Source organism: Prunus dulcis, chromosome 1 (genome assembly GCF_902201215.1).
Source record: "Prunus dulcis chromosome 1, ALMONDv2, whole genome shotgun sequence".
Classification (NCBI taxonomy): domain Eukaryota; kingdom Viridiplantae; phylum Streptophyta; class Magnoliopsida; order Rosales; family Rosaceae; genus Prunus; species Prunus dulcis.
This window is the reverse complement of record NC_047650.1, coordinates 11,920,531-11,941,268: the sequence shown is the minus strand read 5'-3', so window position 1 is coordinate 11,941,268 and position 20,738 is coordinate 11,920,531. Positions and strand designations below refer to the sequence as shown.

The following is a 20,738-nucleotide window of genomic DNA, read 5'->3' as shown; positions in this document are numbered from 1 at the left end:
GATGTCTTCTTCACTTCTTTGCTTTTATTTTATTTGTTAGTTTATTTATTTATTTTCGGATTAGTCCCGCCTTGTGACCAAAAACATGAAATTGATGACCAAGTTCCATGTTTCCGACATTCTATAAACGTGTAACTCAGCCACGCATATACTTCCAACTTTTTGGTGACGTTTGAGATGATGCAAACGAATGGGGCACCACCTTTCTTCTTCAAATTTCCAATTTTAGGCTGTTGTAGCTGCAAAGTTCGATTTTGATTCTGACCCAAAAAAATAAACAAGACAACACCTTTCCAAGTTCCTAATTACTTAGAAAGTTCACGCCTTTGATACGCAGTGGTGTGTGTTTGTGCATTTTGTGATCAGAGAAGAAGAAAGGATGTCAGGCCCTCAGTGCTGCTCAAACCCTCCAACCATCAACCCATCAAGTGGCTCCGGCCATGTTGAAAAGCTTGGTGGTCTCGACTCCTATGTCACTGGCTCCCCTGACTCCAAGCTTGCTATTCTTCTCGTCTCTGACATTTTTGGTACTTGCCCACCACTTCAAAAACCTGTCTCTTTTTTTCTTTTCGTTTGGTTTAATAGTTTGCATTTTCACTTCATTGTGTGATATGGGTTTTGTTGTTCTTGCCTTATTGTGCATTTGATGGGTTTATGGTTCAATGGGCACTGATTTTTAGGCTGTGCATGTTAATGGATGCACTGATTTTGTTTGGTTTACTGCTGAAGGTTGGAGGAATCAGTTTATGTCATTTTCGTTTCCCCTTTCCCTTTGTGGGTTATCTGCGTCCTTCATGATGTTTGATAATCTAGCTTCAATTATGTTCAATTTGGTTATGAAAATACTTTTATGATATCAAAACTTTATTTTCGCCTTTGTGTGTACTTATCTTTTTTTATATTTTCTCTGTCAATTGAGAAAGAATGTTCTTTTTAAAATACGATTATTCATTTGTATCTGATTATTCAAATCATCTTATATAATTGTTTGCTGTGATGTTATATCACCACACTACTTTTAATATTACATGTTGCTTTGTCATGCAGGATTTGAAGCTCCAAACTTGAGGTATGACTTATTCTCATATCTGTTTCACATTGTTTACAGCGTATTCATTGTTAGTGCATATAGTTCAAACAGTCCCTTCTCTAATATCGACTCCTGGCCAGCAGTTACTCTTGCTGATTAAATTTGATGACTTGGTGTGCACTTTGGAATAATTTGCTTGAAGAGTACAGTCATTGAGGGTTAAAAAAAGGTTATAATAGGTCTATATGTAACTAAATCTTGAAAAATAGTTACAAAACCATTAGTTTCAGGTTGTCTATCAGATATAACAACGGTCGAATTCCCTCCTTAGTTTCAAGTTGTCTATCAGATATAACAACGGTCGAATTCCCTGCCTTTTTGAGGTTTTCTGATGCTTTGAAGATCACTACCTTTATTTAGAGTGTTCACTCTGTAATATATATGAGGATGAAAATTTATCCTCCCAGTTACTGACATCAGAGATTTTCTTTGAAGGACAAATGTGTGTAGAATTGCATTTCCTTGATTCCATAATCTTCTACACTCTTGAACTAATGCAACCTGCCTTCCATTTTGAAGGAAGCTTGCTGACAAAGTTGCAGCTGCTGGGTTCTTTGTTGTTGTTCCTGACTTCTTGTACGGAGACCCTTATGCACCTGAAGATGCCAATAGACCTCTACCTGTTTGGATAAAAGATCATGGACCGGTCCGTTCTTTTGCTGTTACTTTTACTTTTATGTTTATCTATTTTGTTCTGTTTTATAACCCAAGTACTTTTACAAGTATCATTGAGTTTGCATAAAAATTTCAGATTCTTATGTTTATGGATTCAGCTTGGCAGTCCAATAACTGTTGTTATGTTAAACTTTTTATAGTTGTCACTGCTGGGACATTTTGCGCAATGTTAAATATGTATCCCTGATAATGTGGTGTTACAAACGTTGCTATCAATATTGGATTATTCAAGTATTGTAAAAAAAATTAGCGTCTGAATCTATTTTTGTTGATAGGCCAAGGGATTTGAAGATGCAAAACCAGTTCTTGGAGCTTTAAGAAGGAAAGGTTTTTCTGCAGTCGGTGCTGCAGGCTTCTGTTGGGGAGGTGCGTTAATTTTCCCTTCTCATTAACATCTTCGTCACTATGTTTCATTTTGCCTTGCATTGAAACAAAAATGTCTCCTATTTAGATTTTTTTTTTTTTATGCTAACATTTATGCAGTCTTTTTACTTATCACACCCTCATTTCATTAGTTTAACCCATATGGAAAATATTGTTCTGTTGACATAGATTTCTGTCCTGTTCTCAGGTAAGGTTGTGGTTGAACTTGCAAAGCACGACTTTATCCAAGCTGCTGTTCTCTGTCATCCTTCATTTGTCATTGTGGATGATATCAAGGGTAAGATTTCTGTACGTAATATTCAGAAAATGCCTACCTAGTTAGTATAATTATCATTTTAAACAAGTATCACAATTAGGGTGCTTTCTATTTGCGCCCACACCCTGTTCCCTCTATGCCTACCAGCAAAGTTTGAAAAGAAATATATATATATATATATATATATATATATATATATAGTCCCCTTCTATTGAGGGATCCCTCAAATAACACCCTTTAGGGTCCCTTACAAATATTTTTTCAACGATCGAAACCATCTATTTTTTAAGTCTACATTCATAGTTCATCCTTGCAAAAAATTAGACAAATCGGAAACCGTTTCAATATCCAATTGTGTCCTACAAAATCAATGAATACAGTGCTTCAAGAAAATACTAAAATTGAGTGATCAAATGATATCGGATTCAAGTGATTTTTTGTAAAGATGATCTTTGAATGAGTATCTACAAAATAGACGGTTTGGATTAGTGAAATACAATACAGAGTGGGCCCTACAAGGGTGTCCCTCAAATAAGCTTATTTCATGGATCTCTCAACTGAAGCTCCATGTGTATGTGTGTGTGTGTGTGTGTGTGTATATATATATTCTTCTCTCACTCTAATTATTGTTTTCAAGTGTTTAGATATTTGAGAAAGATTATAAATAAATAAAACAAGGTAAAAATCAGTCACAGTTTAATGATCTATTCCTGGAACTACTTTTTTCAGCTGTTAAGGTTCCTATTTCTATACTTGGAGCTGAGATTGACCATATGTCTCCACCTGAAGTCGTGAAGCAATTTGAAGAGGTTTTAACTGCAAAGTCTGAGGTAGGAGTATCTTTGATCCAAACAATCTTCATTACTGGTGCCCTTGTTTTTCTTATATATTATGGCATCTAATTATGCCATGGCTTATAGTTATAGGTAGAACTTTTCCTTACAAGATCAGATACAATTTTGTTTGAACTTCAAAAACATTTTACTTTTGTTCTCTATTCTTGAAGAAACGATAGGAAGATACCAAAAACACCCCATTCAAATTAGGGTTCATAGACTCTCAAGACCTTGATGGGGAAAAAGGCACCACCGTGGTAGCTAGCTGGTAGTGAGAAACATTTCAAATTTGTTGAAACGACTGTTGGTTTTATTGTGTATACAGGTTAAAAGCCATGTGAAGATATTTCCGAAAGTGGCACATGGATGGACCGTGAGGTACAATGTTGAAGACGAAGCAGCTGTTAAGTGTGCTGAAGAGGCTCATCAAAACTTGTTGGAGTGGTTCTTGAACCATGTCAAGGGAATCAGATCATCACTGTAGTGTTTCTTGAACCATACCTGGACTTTTATGTTATGATATAGTATTTAAAGAACTTCTTGGTTGTGGCTTGGGCTTCTCTGTAGCTAGAAAAAAACTCCGACTGCATATCCTGATCCTTTGCATTTCTCTGCATCCATCTACCACTGGAAATGTCTTATGCCTTGCCAAAAATGAGAGTTATATAGACATCATAATTTTATAATAATTGATGCGCCATCTTTTTTTAAGAAACAAATAATATTGTGGAAGGAGGAATTTGAACTCAACACTTTGAGTGCAAGGTGAATGCTCTTAGCCAGCTAAGCTATTAAGTCCTTTGCAATAAATTGATGCACTTGAATTATTAAAAAAGAAAAAGAAAAAGGAAGCTTGTTCCACTCTTAGAAATCTAGTTCAATCATTTTCTTTTTTTGGTGTGGAAGGGATAGGAAGGCCGATACATTCAAAACTTTAGAAACTCACCAACTTTGGTGTTACGGAATTGTCAAGTTAGGACTTCCGTCAATAGAGTGGTGACTTGAGTGTTTTTAATTATTTTTATACAAGCGATATTAAAGAGGAGGGAGAAATTGAACCTAAGACCTCCGGTGTGGAGAAAAATGCTTACCATTTGAGCTATAAACCCTTGTAAATATTAAAAATTGAAGATAGAGTGTTATTAAAATGGGTAAAGTTAAAATATATATAAAAACACTATAAATGTGTTTTTTTTTTTTCCATACAAACACTGTCTCTACACTGTAAGTGACAGAATTTTGTAAATGGCACTATAGAAACTGTGAAATAACATCTATTTTAGTGGAAATTAAATTTGGAAATTTGATGCTCCAATTTCCACGATTTTTTTCATGCATCATTTAATAAATTATGCGCTTACGTTGCCAAATAAAGGAATTGTCAATTTCTCAATTTTAAAATTTAAATTATAGCTAAATTCTGAATTATATTTTCTTATCCAAACAGAAAATAGGATTAAAGTGGTGAGAAAAATATTTGCTATTGTTGGAGGCAGTCCCAATCTCTTGGGTACTAATCATTGGAGTTACACTTTTTCAACCCCTCCATAAATTTCCACCTGGCTTCTTAAATTCCAAAACTTTGACTAGTCGTTGTCATTTAGTCAAACGTGCACACCTTTTTTTCTTTTTCTTTTTTGTGGTAGTTTAACCTTTGCCTTCATCCGTAACCTTCTAGCTCCTTCGAATAGAGGGGCAGGGAGAGTGTGTTTGTGCATTTTTGTGGTTCAGAGAAAAACAAACAAATGTCAGGCCCTCAGTGCTGCTCGAACCCACCGACACTGGACCCATCCACCGGCTCCGGCCATGTTGAGAAGTTCGGTGGTCTGGACACCTATGTCACTGGCTCCCCTGACTCCAAGCTTGCTATTCTTCTCGCCTCTGACATTTTTGGTACTTTTCCTCCCACCCACCACCCAAAAATCTATCTTTCTTCATTTGTTTCTTCATTATATGATATGGGTTCATGTGCCTAACTGTGTATTTGAGTGATCTGTTGGTGTTTTTGGTTTATTGGGTACTGGATTTTCAGTTGTGTATGTTTATCGCTCCTCTGAGTATGTTTGGTTGACTGATGAAGGAATCATTTTCTGAATTTTCCCTTTTCCCCTTTCCCCTTTCGTCTTTGGATTATCTTTATAAATAAAAATAAATAAAAAAATCTTGCTAGTCTCAATTTGGTCATGAAAAAAAATGATATTCGTAACTGCTTTGTGATGAAAGCTTTATTTTTTGCCTTTGTATGTTTACTTGTGTCCCCAGTTTCTGTTTCTTTCTTCCTTCCTTCTTTCCCCGTTTGTTCCCAGTTGCGAATTCGAAACTGGGGTGAAGGAAGTGGCGGTATTAGTGTAAAATAATTGAGTTTCAATTCTTCCTTTCTTCAACTTCAAGCCAACCTCTACTATAATTGCTTGCTTTGATATATTATCAGTACACAACACACTTGCTAATATTACATGTTGATTTTCCATGCAGGATATGATGCTCCCAACTTAAGGTATGACTTATTCCCACATCTGTTTTCCTGTAGCTACTTTATTTCTTTTGCATAGTGTGATAGATAAGTTCTCTGAATCGATTTTTCTTGAATTTGAACTTGTTTATGTTTTCCCTTTTCTAATACCAATTCTGGACCACCAACCACACTTTGCTGATTAAATTTGATGTCTTGGTCAACACTTTGAAATAACTTAATTAAAGAGTACAATCGTCAAGGGAGAAATAAAAAAGATTTATTAGATTTATATGTAACTAAATTGTGAAAATAGTTACAACCATTAGCTTCAGACTGTGTATCAGATGTAGCAATTGTATTTTGAGTGTGGACACTGTACCATAATGAAGGATCGTTCGTCCTTTTAGTTTCTGACATTGGAGATTTTTTTCGGAGAACAGTTGTGTTATTCACCTGATCAATCATTATGTCATTGTATGATTTCATAATATGAGATACAACTAATGCCACCTGCCTTCTGTTGCGAAGGAAGCTGGCAGACAAAGTTGCAGCTGCTGGCTTCTTTGTTGTGGTCCCTGACTTCTTTTACGGAGACCCTTTTGTACCTGGAGATGATGGATCCTATGCCAATCTACCTACTTGGTTAAAAGATCATGGACCGGTGGGTTCTCTTATCATGCAGGCCAAGATTTCTTTTGTTTATTTATAATTTAAGTACTTTCACAGTGTGATTCTTGAATTCACACAAAAGTTTCAGAACTTTTTGCGAAGTTCTAATTTTGGCTTTCGTTAAGTTGAAAATGTGTGTGGGTTCAGCTTAGAAGTCCAATTATTCTTGTTTCTTTTGAAGTTTATATGGTTTTTAACTGCTGCTTCCACCTTTTTTACTAAGAGAAAAAAAAATCTGATGTTGTGGTGTTTTAAAATGCAACTGTTGAGTGTGCGAGTATGGTTAAAATGTTGAGCTTCCGAACAGGACAAGGCATTCGAAGAATCAAAGCCAGTACTTGAAGTTTTAAAAAGTAAAGGTGTTTCTGCAGTTGGTGCTGCAGGATTCTGTTATGGGGGTGAGTTCATTTTCCGTTTCTGTCATCTTTATTTCTTTATTTTTTGATTTATTAATTTCTTTTTCAGTTTAACAAAATGTCTCATATTTCTACAGTTGTCTTTTCCCTTTTTGGATTATTTCTCATTCTTAATTCATTAGTTCAATTCACCCAATATTGGAAATATTGTTTCGGTTGACATTGAATTATTTGTGCTGTTTTCAGCCAAGGTTGTTGTTGAGCTTTCAAAGCATGACTTTATCCAAGCTGCTGTTCTTTGTCATCCTTCATTTGTCACTCTGGATGATATCAAGGGTAAGATTGTTGTATTTAATATTCAGGAAATTTTTACGTAATTAGTATAATCATATTGTAATAATTATAATCAATAGGGTGCTTCCATTTGCAGCTAAAATGTCACTTCACACTCACTCTCTCTGTGCCTACCAGCAAAAATAAGATTTTTTTTTTTTCCTTTCTACACATAAACCCTGTTACCCCAATAATATTGTTGGTGAGAATAGCACTGCAAAGAAAACACAGCAAAAAATTGTTTTAGGGGATGTTTAAGTAAATCTCTTTGAGGGTTATTTGGTAATAAGAACTTTCTAAACACTAAAAAGTGAAAATAGGAGCACTCGAATTGTTATTGATTTCGACTGGGGAGATATTAAAGGAAGAGAACTCTGGCATTCTAATTGTTGAAAAAAATAAAGTAAAAACAATTCAGTCACAGTTGATTGATCCATTCCTGGAATTGCTTTCAGCGGTTAAGATTCCCATTTCAATACTTGGAGCTGAGATTGATAATATGTCTCCACCTGAAGTCGTGAAACAATTTGAGGAGGCCTTAACTGCAAAATCTGAGGTAGGTTATATCCTCAATCGAAAGTCTAATGTCTTTGTTGATTTTAATCATGTACATCCCTTAGTCCTTGAAATGAATTAAGATTTTGTCAATCTTTAATGTCGTGCTATATGTAGAATTATGTCATGGCTCATAAGTTATGGGTAGAACTTGGCCTTACAAAATCTTTCAAAACCACAGTTCGACTTGTGCCCACTTTTGTTTTTCAGTAACCATTCTTCCTTTTAAGTGGGCACAAGTCAAAATGTGATTTGCTACCTCAACTTGATGGAGAAATGACTATCTATATGGTGTGTCATGCATTGTTCGGACCAGTCTTATACCATCTTGTATGAGTTCCCCACCTTATCATTAGTGCTGATCAACAGTTTATTTTATTTTTTGAGAAATTTTGGGAACACAACAAACGCCTGCTTTAATTTAACTCAAGACCTTATTGATAGGTAAAAAGGTACCACTGTTGTAGCTGACGGTGATAAAAATTTAAAGTTAGTAGAATAACTGTTGGTTTAATGGACACGCAGATTGAATGCCATGTGAAGATCTTCCCGAAAGTGGCACACGGGTGGACTGTGAGGTACAATGTTGAAGATGAAGCAGCTGTTAAGGCCGCTGAAGAGGCTCATCAAGACTTGTTGGAGTGGTTCTTGAACCATGTCAAGTGAATTCTATCATCACTATGAAGCGTTGCATTATCACTTAAGATGAGAACAGTTTGGCCCTTATTTTATCAACTGGACTTTATTTACTATAGATCACAGTAATGCCTGTAGTTTAGGTACCATTATGTGTAAATTTAGTTGCTTGGAGGAGAGTATAGGTTTGAAATGCATTGTTTAAAGTGAATACCAAATGGGATATTCATCATTCAAGTAAGAAACTGTCATGTAAGATAAGAACTATGTGGTGCGTATATTTTTGCAAGAAATGGTGGAGTTGAAGTTGTAGATGTGGACCCTTATTTTCTGAAGCATCTTAAGTTTGGCGTTTGGTGAGTGGTATGATTCTTTGATAGATTCCAACTTATGTTCATAAAGAATGATTTTTTAATTATTGTAATGGGTTTGAAGTTTTGTTCTTTTCGACTTTTCGCATTAGGCTTAGGTCATTCATGACATCATTTCAAGTGGCCCCGCTCCTAAACAAATATAAAGAAGTTCCAGTGTATGCACACAACATTTTTTTTAATAAAAAAAAATGTACACAATATTTGAATGCATCCACAACGATTTTTGTTAAAATTGAACCAAAATTATCGTTTTATTGTAATTAGTTCGGTTGTGGTTTTCGTGTGAACCGACTCAATTAGTAGAAATTAGTAGTCTACCAAAAATTCGTGTGAACCGACCATCACCCCTACGCATGTTGAACGTTCAAGTCATTTTAGTGGTCTTCCAAATATTAGTAGAAATTAGCTAACGTTAGTGAAAACAGGGTTAAAGTTCAAAGACCTCAAATGAATCCGGCCGTTAGACAGCTGGAATCTTAATCAACTATACAAAACAAACCATTTCTGCAATTCGGCATAGAGAAGAAAAGCAGAGTCAACTAAACCAACTCAAAATAGAAACCGTTGGTTAGCCAAGCGACATTGCCAATTTGCCATAGCAGGTGGACGTCTTCTTCGTTGCCAAGCTCAGACTCCAAGCAAGCAGCTTGAACCCATTGACCTTTCAACTTCCCACCACACGTCAAAAGTTGATAAATTTGTTGGCCACGTCCGAGCTTCCAAAACTTTTATTGACCGGAGAAAATTTTTCCCTTCTTGTAACACCTCTGCCGTCCTTGCTCAATTGAGCACTGACAAAGAGTGTGTGCTTTGTGACTCGGAGAATAAGAAAGAAATCATGTCAGGCCCTCAGTGCTGCTCAAACCCACCAACGCTGAACCCATCAAGTGGCTCCGGCCATGTTGAAAAGCTTTGTGGTTTCAATTCCTATGTCACTGGCTCCCCTGACTCTAAGCTTGCCATTCTTCTCGTCCATGACGCTTTTGGTACTTACCCATCACTTCAAAACTCCTCTTTTTTTTTTTTTTTTTTGCCTTGTTTTAGTACTTTGCATCTTTTGTTCAATATATGATTTGGGTTTATTTGCCTCACTGTGTCTTGGAGGTGTCTCTGTGTGATTTTGGTTTAATGGGTTCTGATTTTTTCGTTGTATATGTTAATGGGTGCCCGGAATATGTTTGGTTGACTGATCAAGGAATCAGTTTTTGTCATTTTCCCTTTTTTGTCCTTTGCCTATGCGTGTGGATCATCTTTTCTTTTCTGTGCCCTGATAATGTTGAATTTGGTCATCAAAATGAATATTTGTAACTGATTTGCAACATGCCAAAGCTTCATTTTTTTTTTCCTTTGTGTGTTTACTTCGTCTTGTAATCTACTATTTACTTGTTAATATTACACGGTGTTTTGCCATGCAGGCTATGAAGCTCCAAAAGCTAGGTATGACTTATTCCTATATCTGTTCTCTGAATTACTTTTTCTTGGATCTGTACCTTTCTTATGTTGTCCATTGTCTAATACATCAATTTTGGGATTTGAATCGAACTTTCTGATTAAATTTGATGACTTGGATTCTTTGAAATATTTTACTTGAAAAGCACAATCATTAAGTAGGTCTATATGCAACTAAATTTTGAAGAATAGTTACAACTTACAATCATTAGTTTCAGATTGTCTATCAGATACAGCAGCTATCCAGCTTCCTACCTCCTGACGCTTAGAAGACGTCAGAAATTTTATTTTCAATGAACAATTGTGCCACCTGAATCACTATTTGGTTTGCATGTTTCCATATATCATATGCCCTTTAACCAATGCCACCTGCCTTCTCTTCTGAAGGAAGCTTGCGGACAAAATTGCAGCTGCTGGGTTCATTGTTGTGCTCCCTGACTTCTTCAACGGAGACCCTTTTGATGGGAACCTTGCCTCTCTCCCTGTTTGGATAAAAGCTCATGGAGTGGTTGGTTCTTTTGTTTTGATGCAGATCTCTAAATATTTTGTTTATTTGTAATTTAAGTACCTTCACAAGTCACCCTATGTGATTCTTGAATTACGTAAAACTTAGATACTTGCTGGGAAATTCTCATTTTGGGCTGCTTGAAGTTGACCATGTGCGTGGATTCAGTTTCGCAGTCCCATTATTGTTGCTGTTTTAAACTTTATATGGTTTTGAACTCCAGGTTGTTTCCACATATTCTGACAAAAAATATACTAGGATCTTAAATTGTGGTGTTTTAAAAGTTGAGATGGAATTTTCGAGTGTACTAGCATTGTTAATACTTTTAGCTTCTGAGCTCTTGTTTTTATATTGCCAGGACAAGACAATCGAAGATGCAAAACCAGTAATCGAAGCTTTAAAAAATAAAGGCGTTTCTGCAATTGGTGCTGTAGGTTTCTGTTGGGGTGGTGAGTTCATTTAGATGATTTTTCTACTTTTCATCCTCAATTCATTGATTCAACCAATATGGCACATATTGTATCAGTTGACGTTGGTTTATTTGCCATGTTCCCAGGCAAGGGTGTGGTTGAACTTGCAAAGTATGACTTTATCCAAGCTGCTGTTCTGTGTCATCCTTCATTCGTCACTGTGGATGATATCAAAGGTAAGAATTTTCTTCACATTAAAAAAGGGCTTAATAGAAGCACTCAAATTTCTGTTTCATGTGTGGAGATATTAGAGGAAGAGTAAAAAAAAAAGAAGTGGTATTTCAATTTTCGCAAGAAAGATTAAAAATATTTTAGTCTCAGTTTACTGATCCATTCCTGGAACTGCTTTCAGCTGTTAAAGTTCCCATTTCTGTACTTGGAGCTGAGATTGATCAGCTGTCTCCACCAGAAGTCGTGAAGCAATTTGAAGAGGTTTTATCTGCAAAACCTGAGGTGGGAAATATCCTTCATCAAAAGTCTTGTATAATTTTAATGATTTTAATCATGCACATTCCTTGGTCCTTGGGATGACTTCTGATTTTTTTTCGTTTTGTTGAAAACTTTATACTTGTCGGAATGACTGTGTTTTATGGAACTTCAGATTAAAAGCCATGTGAAGATATTCCCAAAAGTGGTACATGGATGGACCTTGAGGTACAACGATGAAGACGAAGCAGCTGTTAAGGCTGCAGAGGAGGCTCATCAAGACTTGCTGGGGTGGTTCTTGAGCCATGTCAGGTGATTGGCATCGTCGGTGAAATGCTTTGTTGACACTTCAGAAGAACACAGTTTGGTGTAGCTTAACTATCTTGTCAATTGCTTTATGTATCATTGTTAGATTATGCCCTGCACTTCTATGTACCAATACTTGTATGTAATTGTCAGGCGCTTGGAGTAAAGTTTGAAATGCATTGTTTTTTCTATACAAGCAATGTTGGTGAAAAAAACATAGAACCTTGAATGTAGGGCTAAATCTTCGTAACCATTTGATCTACAAACTCCTTGAGGTAGAAATGCGTTTACTTAAAAAACAAGTATTTGCTTGATCAATAGGGATACACTTGGACATTGGATAAACAGCCGTCGTTTATAGGCAATGAAATTGCATTAGCACATATAATATCAAATCTTAATATAATAGGCGAGTATTTCCTATTTTGATTATAGTAAAAAAAATAAAAATAAAACAGTTTCGACCATTTTTTAAGCTTACCAAGATTTGTCAGTAATGGCGAGTATTCCCTATTTTGATTATAGTTATAAAAAAATAAAAAAATAAAAAGTTTCCTATTTTAATTTAATTCATGGTTGTATTGGAATATTTAAGGGAACTTTAGTTTTAACACACAATATAGTTTACTAATTTGGTAAATAGGAATTCAATTTCAACTAATTAGGATAAAACCAAAAGCCAAAATATAGTACCTACTTTTACCATAATATAATTAAAGAACATCAAAATTACAAAATATGTAATTATGCCATTATTTTCAAATTTCAATGTTTAATTTTAAACCAAAACTTACAGCTGTATAAGGATCAGCAAACGACATCACAACACAAAAAACTTAACGCGAAACGACATCTCCTCAAATTGAACGCTAACCCATTCGCGCGACCATTCGCTTTCACCTCAAGAAACCGCCTTTCCACAGATTCCTTCACACTATTCCCAAAATACTTAGAGATGATCGTTCAACACTAAACCATTAGCATCACCGACGACCACCAACAACGATGACCACCAACGATCGAAGCCAATTCTCATTCTCTCGAAGAAAAAACAAACGGTAAGAAACTCAATGCTCTAACACACATTTGCCTTCGTTTTTAGGGATTAAGGATTTTAGAGATTTTAGCAACTATTCATTCTGCATTTGGAAAAATGGATGACTCTTTGGATTAACAACTACTCTTGGTTTAGGTTTTGCCTTCGTTTATAGGGATTAAGGATTTTAGAGATTTTACCTACTATTCATTCTTCATTCTGCAATATAGTTTAGGTTTTGGGTTCAATTTTGGTTTCAAAACCTCTAAAAACCAAAAATTACCAGGGAAAGAGAAAGAGCATCAAATATTTTGGTTTTCTACATGCAGTTTCCGTTAATGCATTGTATTTTCTGTTAATGCAATGCAGTTTATGTTAATGCAATGTAGTTTCCCTTTTATCCAATGCAGTTTCCTTTATGTTTTGAGTTTTGGTTTTGAATTTCATTATGATATCTTTGTATTACAACTTGCTCATTTTGAAACTTTGGATACTTCTTGTTTTGACTTTGTTGATCTTTCGATTTCATGTCAAGTTGATATATATTTCTATTATGTTTTATGTTTTGGATTGCTCCTTTTCAAAACCTCTAAAAACCAAAAAACTACCAGAGAAAGAGAAAGAGCATAAAATATTTCTGTAACGAAAACTGCAATGCAATTAATGAACTATAAATTGCATTGCAGTTTCAATTTTCTATTTTTTGCTCAACTATTTATACTTCTTCCTTGTAGTTTATCTCTACTTGTCTTAATAGTGTTTTCATCCCTTCTTGTTTCAAATCATAAATGGCACAAGAAATGTCACTACAAAAGAAGGAAGCTCAAAACCAACCAAAGCCAAGAATCAAAACAATGGCTCAAAAGACAAAACCAAAGCCAAACTATGATAGGAAAGCAAAGCACTCAGACTATGTCCAATTTCGGTGCAACGTCAATGCATTCAACAGCATCATTACAGACTTTAAAGACAAGCTCAACGACAGGCAAAAGAAACTCCTCAAGAAATCACCTTTCTGGAACTTGATTGAGCTGTTTAACAACCAAAGAGTTGACATGAAGAATATGAATAAGTCAGACCTTGACTTAGTAAAGTTGCTTAAGAAGTTTGATCCAAATACAAAGTCCTTCAAATTCGGCACCAAATCATTGAAGATCACACAAATGCAGTGACTAAGATTTTAAGACTGCCAAAAGAAGAAAAATCTATCCAACTTGGCACTGATAGATACACATCAACCTTCAGAACAAGGCACTTTGGAGAAAAGTCAAAACCATCAAAAGACATGGTAGGAGAAGAATTACAAAAGACAATTGCCTTGGCAAATAAACCAAAGAAAGAAAAGGCCAAGGCAAAGCAAAAGAAGAAAACGAACAGAGGAAAAGCAAAAAAATAAGCAGAAGAAAAAGAAGAAGGGGAAGACAAAGAGGAAAAGGAGGTTGTTGACTACGACAAGGATGTGGTTAGCCTAATCTTGATTCTGCTTTGCATGACATTGCTCTTTGCCAAATCTTCATACACTTTGCAATGAAAAATTGTTGAGCACTATGTAAATCTAGACACACTTTCAAGCTATTCGTGGGCAAGAGCTATTTCAACCTACATAAATGATTCCTTGATCACAAAGGCAAAAGCAAATAAGGAAGGAGAAGCCTCTATAGGAGTTGTTGCCGGATGCACTATCCTAATATTAGTAAGTAAACAGTGGCTTATGGAATGCAGTTTGAGTTTTCCGCAATGCAGGTTCCATTAACTGCAATGTTATTTTTGTTTTATCCAATGCAGTTTCCAACCTAATTTCTGATATATCTGGTTTTTGAACTGTGCGGTTTCTACTGTATGAAAGGAAAAATATCACACAACCAATCATTGGCAAGGAGAAAGAAACTCCTGCAATTCTTAAATAGAGTCTTGTTGAACTCCACACAAGATTCAACCAAATCAATGATTTAAATGACATAGAGGTATGCAATTTATCGCATGTTCTATTTTAATGTATCTTGAATGTGAATCTATGCTAACTCATTCTCATTGTATAGGGTATTTTCAAAACCTCTAAAAAGCAAAAACTTACCATAAAAGAGGGTGACCTTGTTGACAAGGTAATTAGAATCTGTACACAGTGGCTTATGCATTGCAATTTCTATTTTTTGCATTGCAGTGTCCGTTTCCTGCAATGTAGTTTGCATGTTATCCAACGCAGTTTCTAAATCATTCTCATTCTACATGGTATTTTCAAAACCTATAAAAAGCGGAAAACTACCAGGGATAAGGGAGACCTTGTTGACGAGGCAATTAGAATCTGTAAACATGCAGTCTCTGTTGCCTACAATGTAGTTTCTGTTTTTTGAAATGCAGTTTCCGTTTTATCTAATGCAGTTTCTAATTAGTTTCCGTTCAATTTGCAGAAAAAAGAAAACGAAGATGATGAAGGAGAAGCAGATGAAGTAGCAGGACAAGGAAAACCAGATGATGATGATCATACTCCAAAATTAAAAGAGATTAGAAAAAATAAAATAAATTTTTTTTTGAGATTGGAGCAGGAAAAGAACTTATTGGAGTTCAAGACCTCTTGGTGAAGTCCATGACAGCCCAAATCAACTACAGCCAATGCCAAGATCTTAGCTTTGTTTGCCCAAAAAGCTTAAAACTGTGGAAGGATGAAATTAATAAAGACAGTGAGAAGAAAATGATGAAATTGTGGTATATTTATCCAAATAGAAAAGAGATCAAACGAGCTGGAAGAGGAGTTGGGAACACACAAGGAGAAATTAAATGATGAAGAATATGTGACTGCTACTATGACAGTGGATTGCACAATTGGAAGGCAAGGAACCTCATACTGGCTCAGAGTTGAGTGCCAAGAAAGTGAAGATTCAAGAAAAGTACAAGGTAAAAATTAAAAGCATGTTCTCAGACCAAACAATCTTTGAAATAGAGTGGGATCTGACAGGACCCGACCCAATTTCCACTTTGGAATTCGAGCCAAGTCCTGTGCGTGTCCGACACCTGACAAATGTCGGGCACAAATGACCTTCTTACCCTTCTGACTTCAATTTCTCTTTAAATTTCCTTAGATTTCTGCCGAAAATTCGGCAGAACCTCCCCTGTATTTTTGATTTATCCCAAAATTTTCACCTGTCAAATAATCTCAGAAACCCTACCAACAGCCAGACTAAGTCAACAAACAGATTCCAACCTCAATTCCTTATGTTCAACATGATATCAGAGCATTTTCTAGGGTTTTCAAGGTTGCAAGGATCTTTTGCAAAACTTTACCTTGGCGCAGAAACTATGATTGGCCCGGTGGTGGATCCCGCGTACTTCTACAGCCTGGGGGCGAAAAACAAGTTGAAAATGTGAGTGGACCAAAATAATGTTCTTCAAAAATAATTCTCATAAACATAATATCCCCCATGGTAAAATAAATTTAGCTAAATAAAACTGAATACTTACTTATTATATCACGCGTAGTCAATTCAAGGCATTCTATATCAGTCATATTCAAACTTGAAAATTTCATACAAACCACTGAATTCAAAGCTTTCATAAAAGTACTGAAATCCAACGCGTATAAAAACTCTGTACTCAGATCTTTCATAACTGAACGAATATAAAGGTATCTATACTTGAAAAATCAGAAAAACTGGCTTAAAATAACTGAAAACCATAGTTAAATAAAAGAAACTCAAAATCCTTTGAAATACCACCAGTTTGTACCCCTGTCATTTCCGTCAATTCCCTGGCAGGTCTCGGGCGTCACACAGGCTACCCGAGCCGCAAACTGGCGAAATCAGGGGACTATGATCAGCCTGTCCCGCCGGCAGATTCCTCGGTGACACCAAGTCAGCTCGAGTCGCTCTGGCAGGATGCAGGGGACCGTAGTCAGCCTGATCCGCAATCCTGGCAGGTCTCGGGGACACAGAGTCAGCCGAGCCGCAATCCTGGCAGGTCTCGGGATACCAAATCGGCCGAGCCGCAAATCCTGGCACTCACGGTCCGAGCGTCCCCGGAACTCGTGAGGCAAGTCAAGTGCACTGACTGAACTATAATCAGACTGGATGTCCGTAGACATCGGTCCGACTCTGGGTAATCACCATAAAGAAAAACGGGTACGAGGTGGTTTAAAAATAAAGTCCTTTAGAAAAATCTGAATCACAACTGAAAAACTCAAGTCGTGCTGCGGTCTCAACTGATTCAAAACTCAAACTCTGTTTCTGTAACTGGTAAATAAGCAGCACCGACTTATAGAATTATTACTGTACTGATCATATTCAAAATCGTATTAAAACTTACTCAAAGACTGAATGAAGAAACTTACTCAAATAAACTCATTTATAAAACTCATTTATATAAAATCATTTATAAAATCTATTTTTATATAAAAGCACATCAATTCATATAAAAACACATCAATTCATTTATGAAATCTGAATTATGAAAGAAGGTCCACTCACAGATGGTCCGAGCTACTTCGACCCCTCGGAGGTCTCCTTTTAAAATCCTGTCGGGCTCCTGGTACCTGATTACCCCGAAAAATTAAATTAATAAACTGCTGAATAAAACGAAATTCAACTAAACATCCTGCCCCCGGCTCCTAGAAATACAAAACTTATTCCAGTTATTCCTATGCCCGCCTCAGCTTTTTAATTAGTTAGGCTGGCCTCAAGAGACCCAGAACCTTGATAAGCGATGAGCTGCCCGATCGGCCGATCCGGGACCCCATGGGTCCACGGTCTCTAATGGCCAATCTGAGCTTCCCGGAGGGTTTCTCATGGGGCGGGAACCAAGTTCTGCGAAATTGGTCCGAATCGGACGGTCGGATTGGCCAAAATCGCATTATCGCTTAAAACCCTAACCCTAGCCCCAGGGTTCGCGATTCCGGAGTATCCGGGACTCCGATTCGCAATCCGTCGAATCCTACGCGATCCTGAAATCACGTAGACCGACATATCCAAAATTCAGCGCGATCCAACAACTACACGATACTGTACCCACGGATCGCGCGATATGGAAAATCCGTTCGGGGCTCAAACGGACTCCGAATCGAGATCCGCGAAATCTCACGCGCTCGTGGCGACACGAGGACCTCAAAACTGGCCAGAGCCGTACCACCACCCTGGCCCACGCGCCGCCACACGCGCAGGGCAGATCGGGTGTCTAAAGCGATTCGGGTGTGCCGAAAAATCGTGGAACCGAGACTCCAAACTCCTACCCTAGGTAAAACACCCCATTTTGAGTCACTTTTGTTCTTGGACTACCCCCAAAAAGTGACTGGAAATGCTAGTTTCGAGCGGCCAAAGTTTCGGCCAAACTTCAAGTCGAAAATCGAGTGATCTAGAGATCGAATTGATCTAAACCCAGCCAACCAGCAGATAGAGCACGAAAAATAGATGAAAATCCATACCTCACTCGACTGATTTGGTTGAGAAACGGAGGAGATCGAGCGGCTGGAAGTTCGGATGGCATTCGGACGAACCGTCGACTTCCATGGCAGATTCCGGCCGATTCCGACCACGGCAGCGGCGGAGGTGGGTAAGGAAACGTCGGCCGTCGTGTGCTGGTTTGTTTGGCACCGGTCTCGGAGATCAACTCCAAGCGAGGCGGCCTGTGCGACGTCGGGAAGGGAGGAAGGTCGCGGGCGAGGGCAGCTGCGGGAGGAGAGAGAGAGCTGACGGGGGAGAGGAGAGAGAGTGATATAAATATCTGACTTTTTGACCAAATTACCATTTTGCCCCTCGCGGTTTTTAGACCATAACTTCTTCGTTACTGCTCCGATTCGGGTCTACTCCGTGTCTACGAACTCCTTTCGCCGCGCTCTACGCAATGTCGTAGGCGAAATTCCCAAATTCTTTCCCGATTAAAAAGCCAAATTTTCCCCCATTAAAATATGCGAGGGTAATTTGGTCATTTCGCTAAAAGATATTTTCCTTACCTTTTTAGATATTTTTTTTCTTTTTGATATTTTGTTTTGGGTTCTTACAGGATCTGCCTACAACACAACCAATTGAAGAGAAAGAAGAAGAGAAAGAAGAAAAGAAAGAAGAACATAAAAAAGAAGAGAAAGAAGAAGACAACAAGAAACAAGAAGAAGAGAAAGAAAAAGAGAAGAAGCTAGATGCTCCAACACCTGATGTTCCTACAAGAATACAAATGCTCAAGAACAGAGAAAGAAAGAGGCGCCAAGCATCTTGTTATGAGTACGAAAAAGATAAGCAACCAAAAAAGGAGGCAAAAAAAGGATGATGAAGAATTACCACAATTCAAGCTTATCTATTCCGTAGAGCCATCAACACAAGAGCATCCGCAAAATCATATGGAGGTATGCAATTACTACAGTTCAAGCTTCTTTTTCTCTGTTTCCTGCAATGTAGTGTTCTGTTTTCTGCATTGCAGTTTCTGTTTTATCCAATGCAGTTTCTAATTAGTTTTCGTTCAATCTCCAGTTAACACAAAAGACATCTCAACCTGATGCCACATATTCACTTCCTCATTCCGCCACAAGGAACAAGCCTTCATGATCAAATAATTTTAGGACTGCAAAGATCAAAAGATGAAGATGAACCTCCAAAAAAGAAACAAAAAAAGCCAATTAAGAAAGGATTAGGATGAGGAAAAAATAAGGTGTGGCAGAAAATGCCAAAAGAGGACAGGAACAAAATTCAAGAATATTACTGAAGTATTCAATCCGGGTAATATCCCTAACCCAAAAGAACAATTATTTCATCTTTTAATTAGAATTAAACTGAAAATAATCTTGTGAATTTCATGTATTCAAATCCACAGCGATAACTTTTGGGCAGGACTCTGTGATGAGAAAGTGACAAACTGTGATATGGTACTTGGAACTGTCACAAAATGTAAATCTAAACTACTAATTCTAAAACACACACTGCACTCCAGTTCTTATTTGTGCCTCCTATATTACCCATTAACAATTCCATTTTTCTCCAATCAATGTGAAACAGGTTATTGAAGTCTATATACAAATTGAGAAGGAGAAAATAGGGCCCATGCAGACAGATACTCCACAGTACATGTCTACATGCACTTGGGTAAGAATTATTTTCAAAATTCAAAATTGATTAAATAGACACTGCACTGCAGTTTTTGAAAAAAATATACTAACCAATTGCCATTCAATTCTTGCAGACATACATGCAAAACTACATAGAGCCAGCTTGGCATAGAGTCATGTATGAACCCTTGTTGGATAAACTCGGGAAATGCAATGTGTTATTCTTCCCAATCATTTCAAGCTCCGAGTTCCACTACATCCTGCTCGCATTTCATAAACTAGAACAAAAGTGGAGACACTACAATCCACTCAGGTCATTGGGATCAAGAAAAGAAGAAAGATCCATTGACATTGCTCATCAAATTGTAAGTGGAATGAACCTGTCTTAATTTCTCAGCACAAACACAAACTGCAATGCAGTGTATTATACCTACTGCCTAATTTCAGACCAAAACTATAACATGCAATGCACTGATTACTTTTTCTTCTTCTTTTTTTTATTCTTCTTTCAACAGGTTAATGTTTTTGAAGGGTGGCTAGAATACGTGAAACCTAAAGCACAAGCTTTCTTAGAAAGTAGAACAATGCCAAAACTTGTGAAGAAAAGGGACGAGCCCCCTACACCTGTAGCCAAAGAGATGTCAACGAATGAAGAACTCACTTTTAATTGGATTCTGCAGAGTCCATGTCAGTTTACATTTGAGGATGCCACAGAATATGCTCAACAAAGTTCATCTTTGTAAGAATTGTTTCTACTAAACTATTCAATACAATTTGAAATCATTCAAAACCGAAAACTAATTGCATATTCTTTTACAGTTTGGATTGTGGCATGCTCGTCATGTTCTACATCAATAAAATAGCACAAGGACAACCAATTCCAAAAAGTGTTGACAAGAATTTCATGAA

At 37.0% G+C, this 20,738-nt stretch overlaps 3 protein-coding genes across 3 annotated transcripts; all 3 read left to right on the top strand.

The window, feature by feature from the left end:
* The first annotated feature begins 197 nt into the window (after positions 1–197).
* On the top strand, positions 198–3,930 carry LOC117638201 (endo-1,3;1,4-beta-D-glucanase-like). The gene is made up of 7 exons (XM_034373334.1): positions 198–527; positions 1,048–1,069; positions 1,610–1,736; positions 2,041–2,131; positions 2,337–2,426; positions 3,135–3,235; positions 3,567–3,930. Exons 1-7 carry the CDS (start codon positions 380–382, stop codon positions 3,723–3,725), a joined length of 738 nt encoding a protein of 245 aa, XP_034229225.1. The 5' UTR covers positions 198–379; the 3' UTR covers positions 3,726–3,930.
* Positions 3,931–4,037: 107 nt separating this feature from the next.
* LOC117638211 (endo-1,3;1,4-beta-D-glucanase-like) lies at positions 4,038–8,580 on the top strand. The gene is made up of 7 exons (XM_034373345.1): positions 4,038–5,134; positions 5,717–5,738; positions 6,225–6,357; positions 6,673–6,763; positions 6,968–7,057; positions 7,510–7,610; positions 8,135–8,580. Exons 1-7 carry the CDS (start codon positions 4,987–4,989, stop codon positions 8,273–8,275), a joined length of 726 nt encoding a protein of 241 aa, XP_034229236.1. The 5' UTR covers positions 4,038–4,986; the 3' UTR covers positions 8,276–8,580.
* A 589-nt stretch (positions 8,581–9,169) lies between these two features.
* Positions 9,170–11,966, top strand: LOC117638191 (endo-1,3;1,4-beta-D-glucanase-like). The gene is made up of 7 exons (XM_034373323.1): positions 9,170–9,605; positions 10,035–10,056; positions 10,456–10,576; positions 10,932–11,022; positions 11,130–11,219; positions 11,396–11,496; positions 11,645–11,966. Exons 1-7 carry the CDS (start codon positions 9,458–9,460, stop codon positions 11,783–11,785), a joined length of 714 nt encoding a protein of 237 aa, XP_034229214.1. The 5' UTR covers positions 9,170–9,457; the 3' UTR covers positions 11,786–11,966.
* Positions 11,967–20,738: the final 8,772 nt, after the last annotated feature.

What these genes read in the sequence shown, in the direction of transcription:
- LOC117638211 (XM_034373345.1), top strand. Translation starts at nt 4,987, where the DNA reads ATGTCAGGCCCTCAGTGCTGCTCGAACCCACCGACACTGGACCCATCC. An exon ending in TGCAGGATTCTGTTATGGGG is followed by an intron (nt 6,764 to 6,967) that starts GTGAGTTCATTT and finishes TGCTGTTTTCAG; the next exon opens with CCAAGGTTGTTGTTGAGCTT. An exon ending in CACTCTGGATGATATCAAGG is followed by an intron (nt 7,058 to 7,509) that starts GTAAGATTGTTG and finishes AATTGCTTTCAG; the next exon opens with CGGTTAAGATTCCCATTTCA.
- LOC117638191 (XM_034373323.1), top strand. Translation starts at nt 9,458, where the DNA reads ATGTCAGGCCCTCAGTGCTGCTCAAACCCACCAACGCTGAACCCATCA. An exon ending in GGATAAAAGCTCATGGAGTG is followed by an intron (nt 10,577 to 10,931) that starts GTTGGTTCTTTT and finishes TTATATTGCCAG; the next exon opens with GACAAGACAATCGAAGATGC. An exon ending in TTTTATCTGCAAAACCTGAG is followed by an intron (nt 11,497 to 11,644) that starts GTGGGAAATATC and finishes ATGGAACTTCAG; the next exon opens with ATTAAAAGCCATGTGAAGAT.
- LOC117638201 (XM_034373334.1), top strand. Translation starts at nt 380, where the DNA reads ATGTCAGGCCCTCAGTGCTGCTCAAACCCTCCAACCATCAACCCATCA. An exon ending in TTTGAAGCTCCAAACTTGAG is followed by an intron (nt 1,070 to 1,609) that starts GTATGACTTATT and finishes TCCATTTTGAAG; the next exon opens with GAAGCTTGCTGACAAAGTTG. An exon ending in CATTGTGGATGATATCAAGG is followed by an intron (nt 2,427 to 3,134) that starts GTAAGATTTCTG and finishes TACTTTTTTCAG; the next exon opens with CTGTTAAGGTTCCTATTTCT.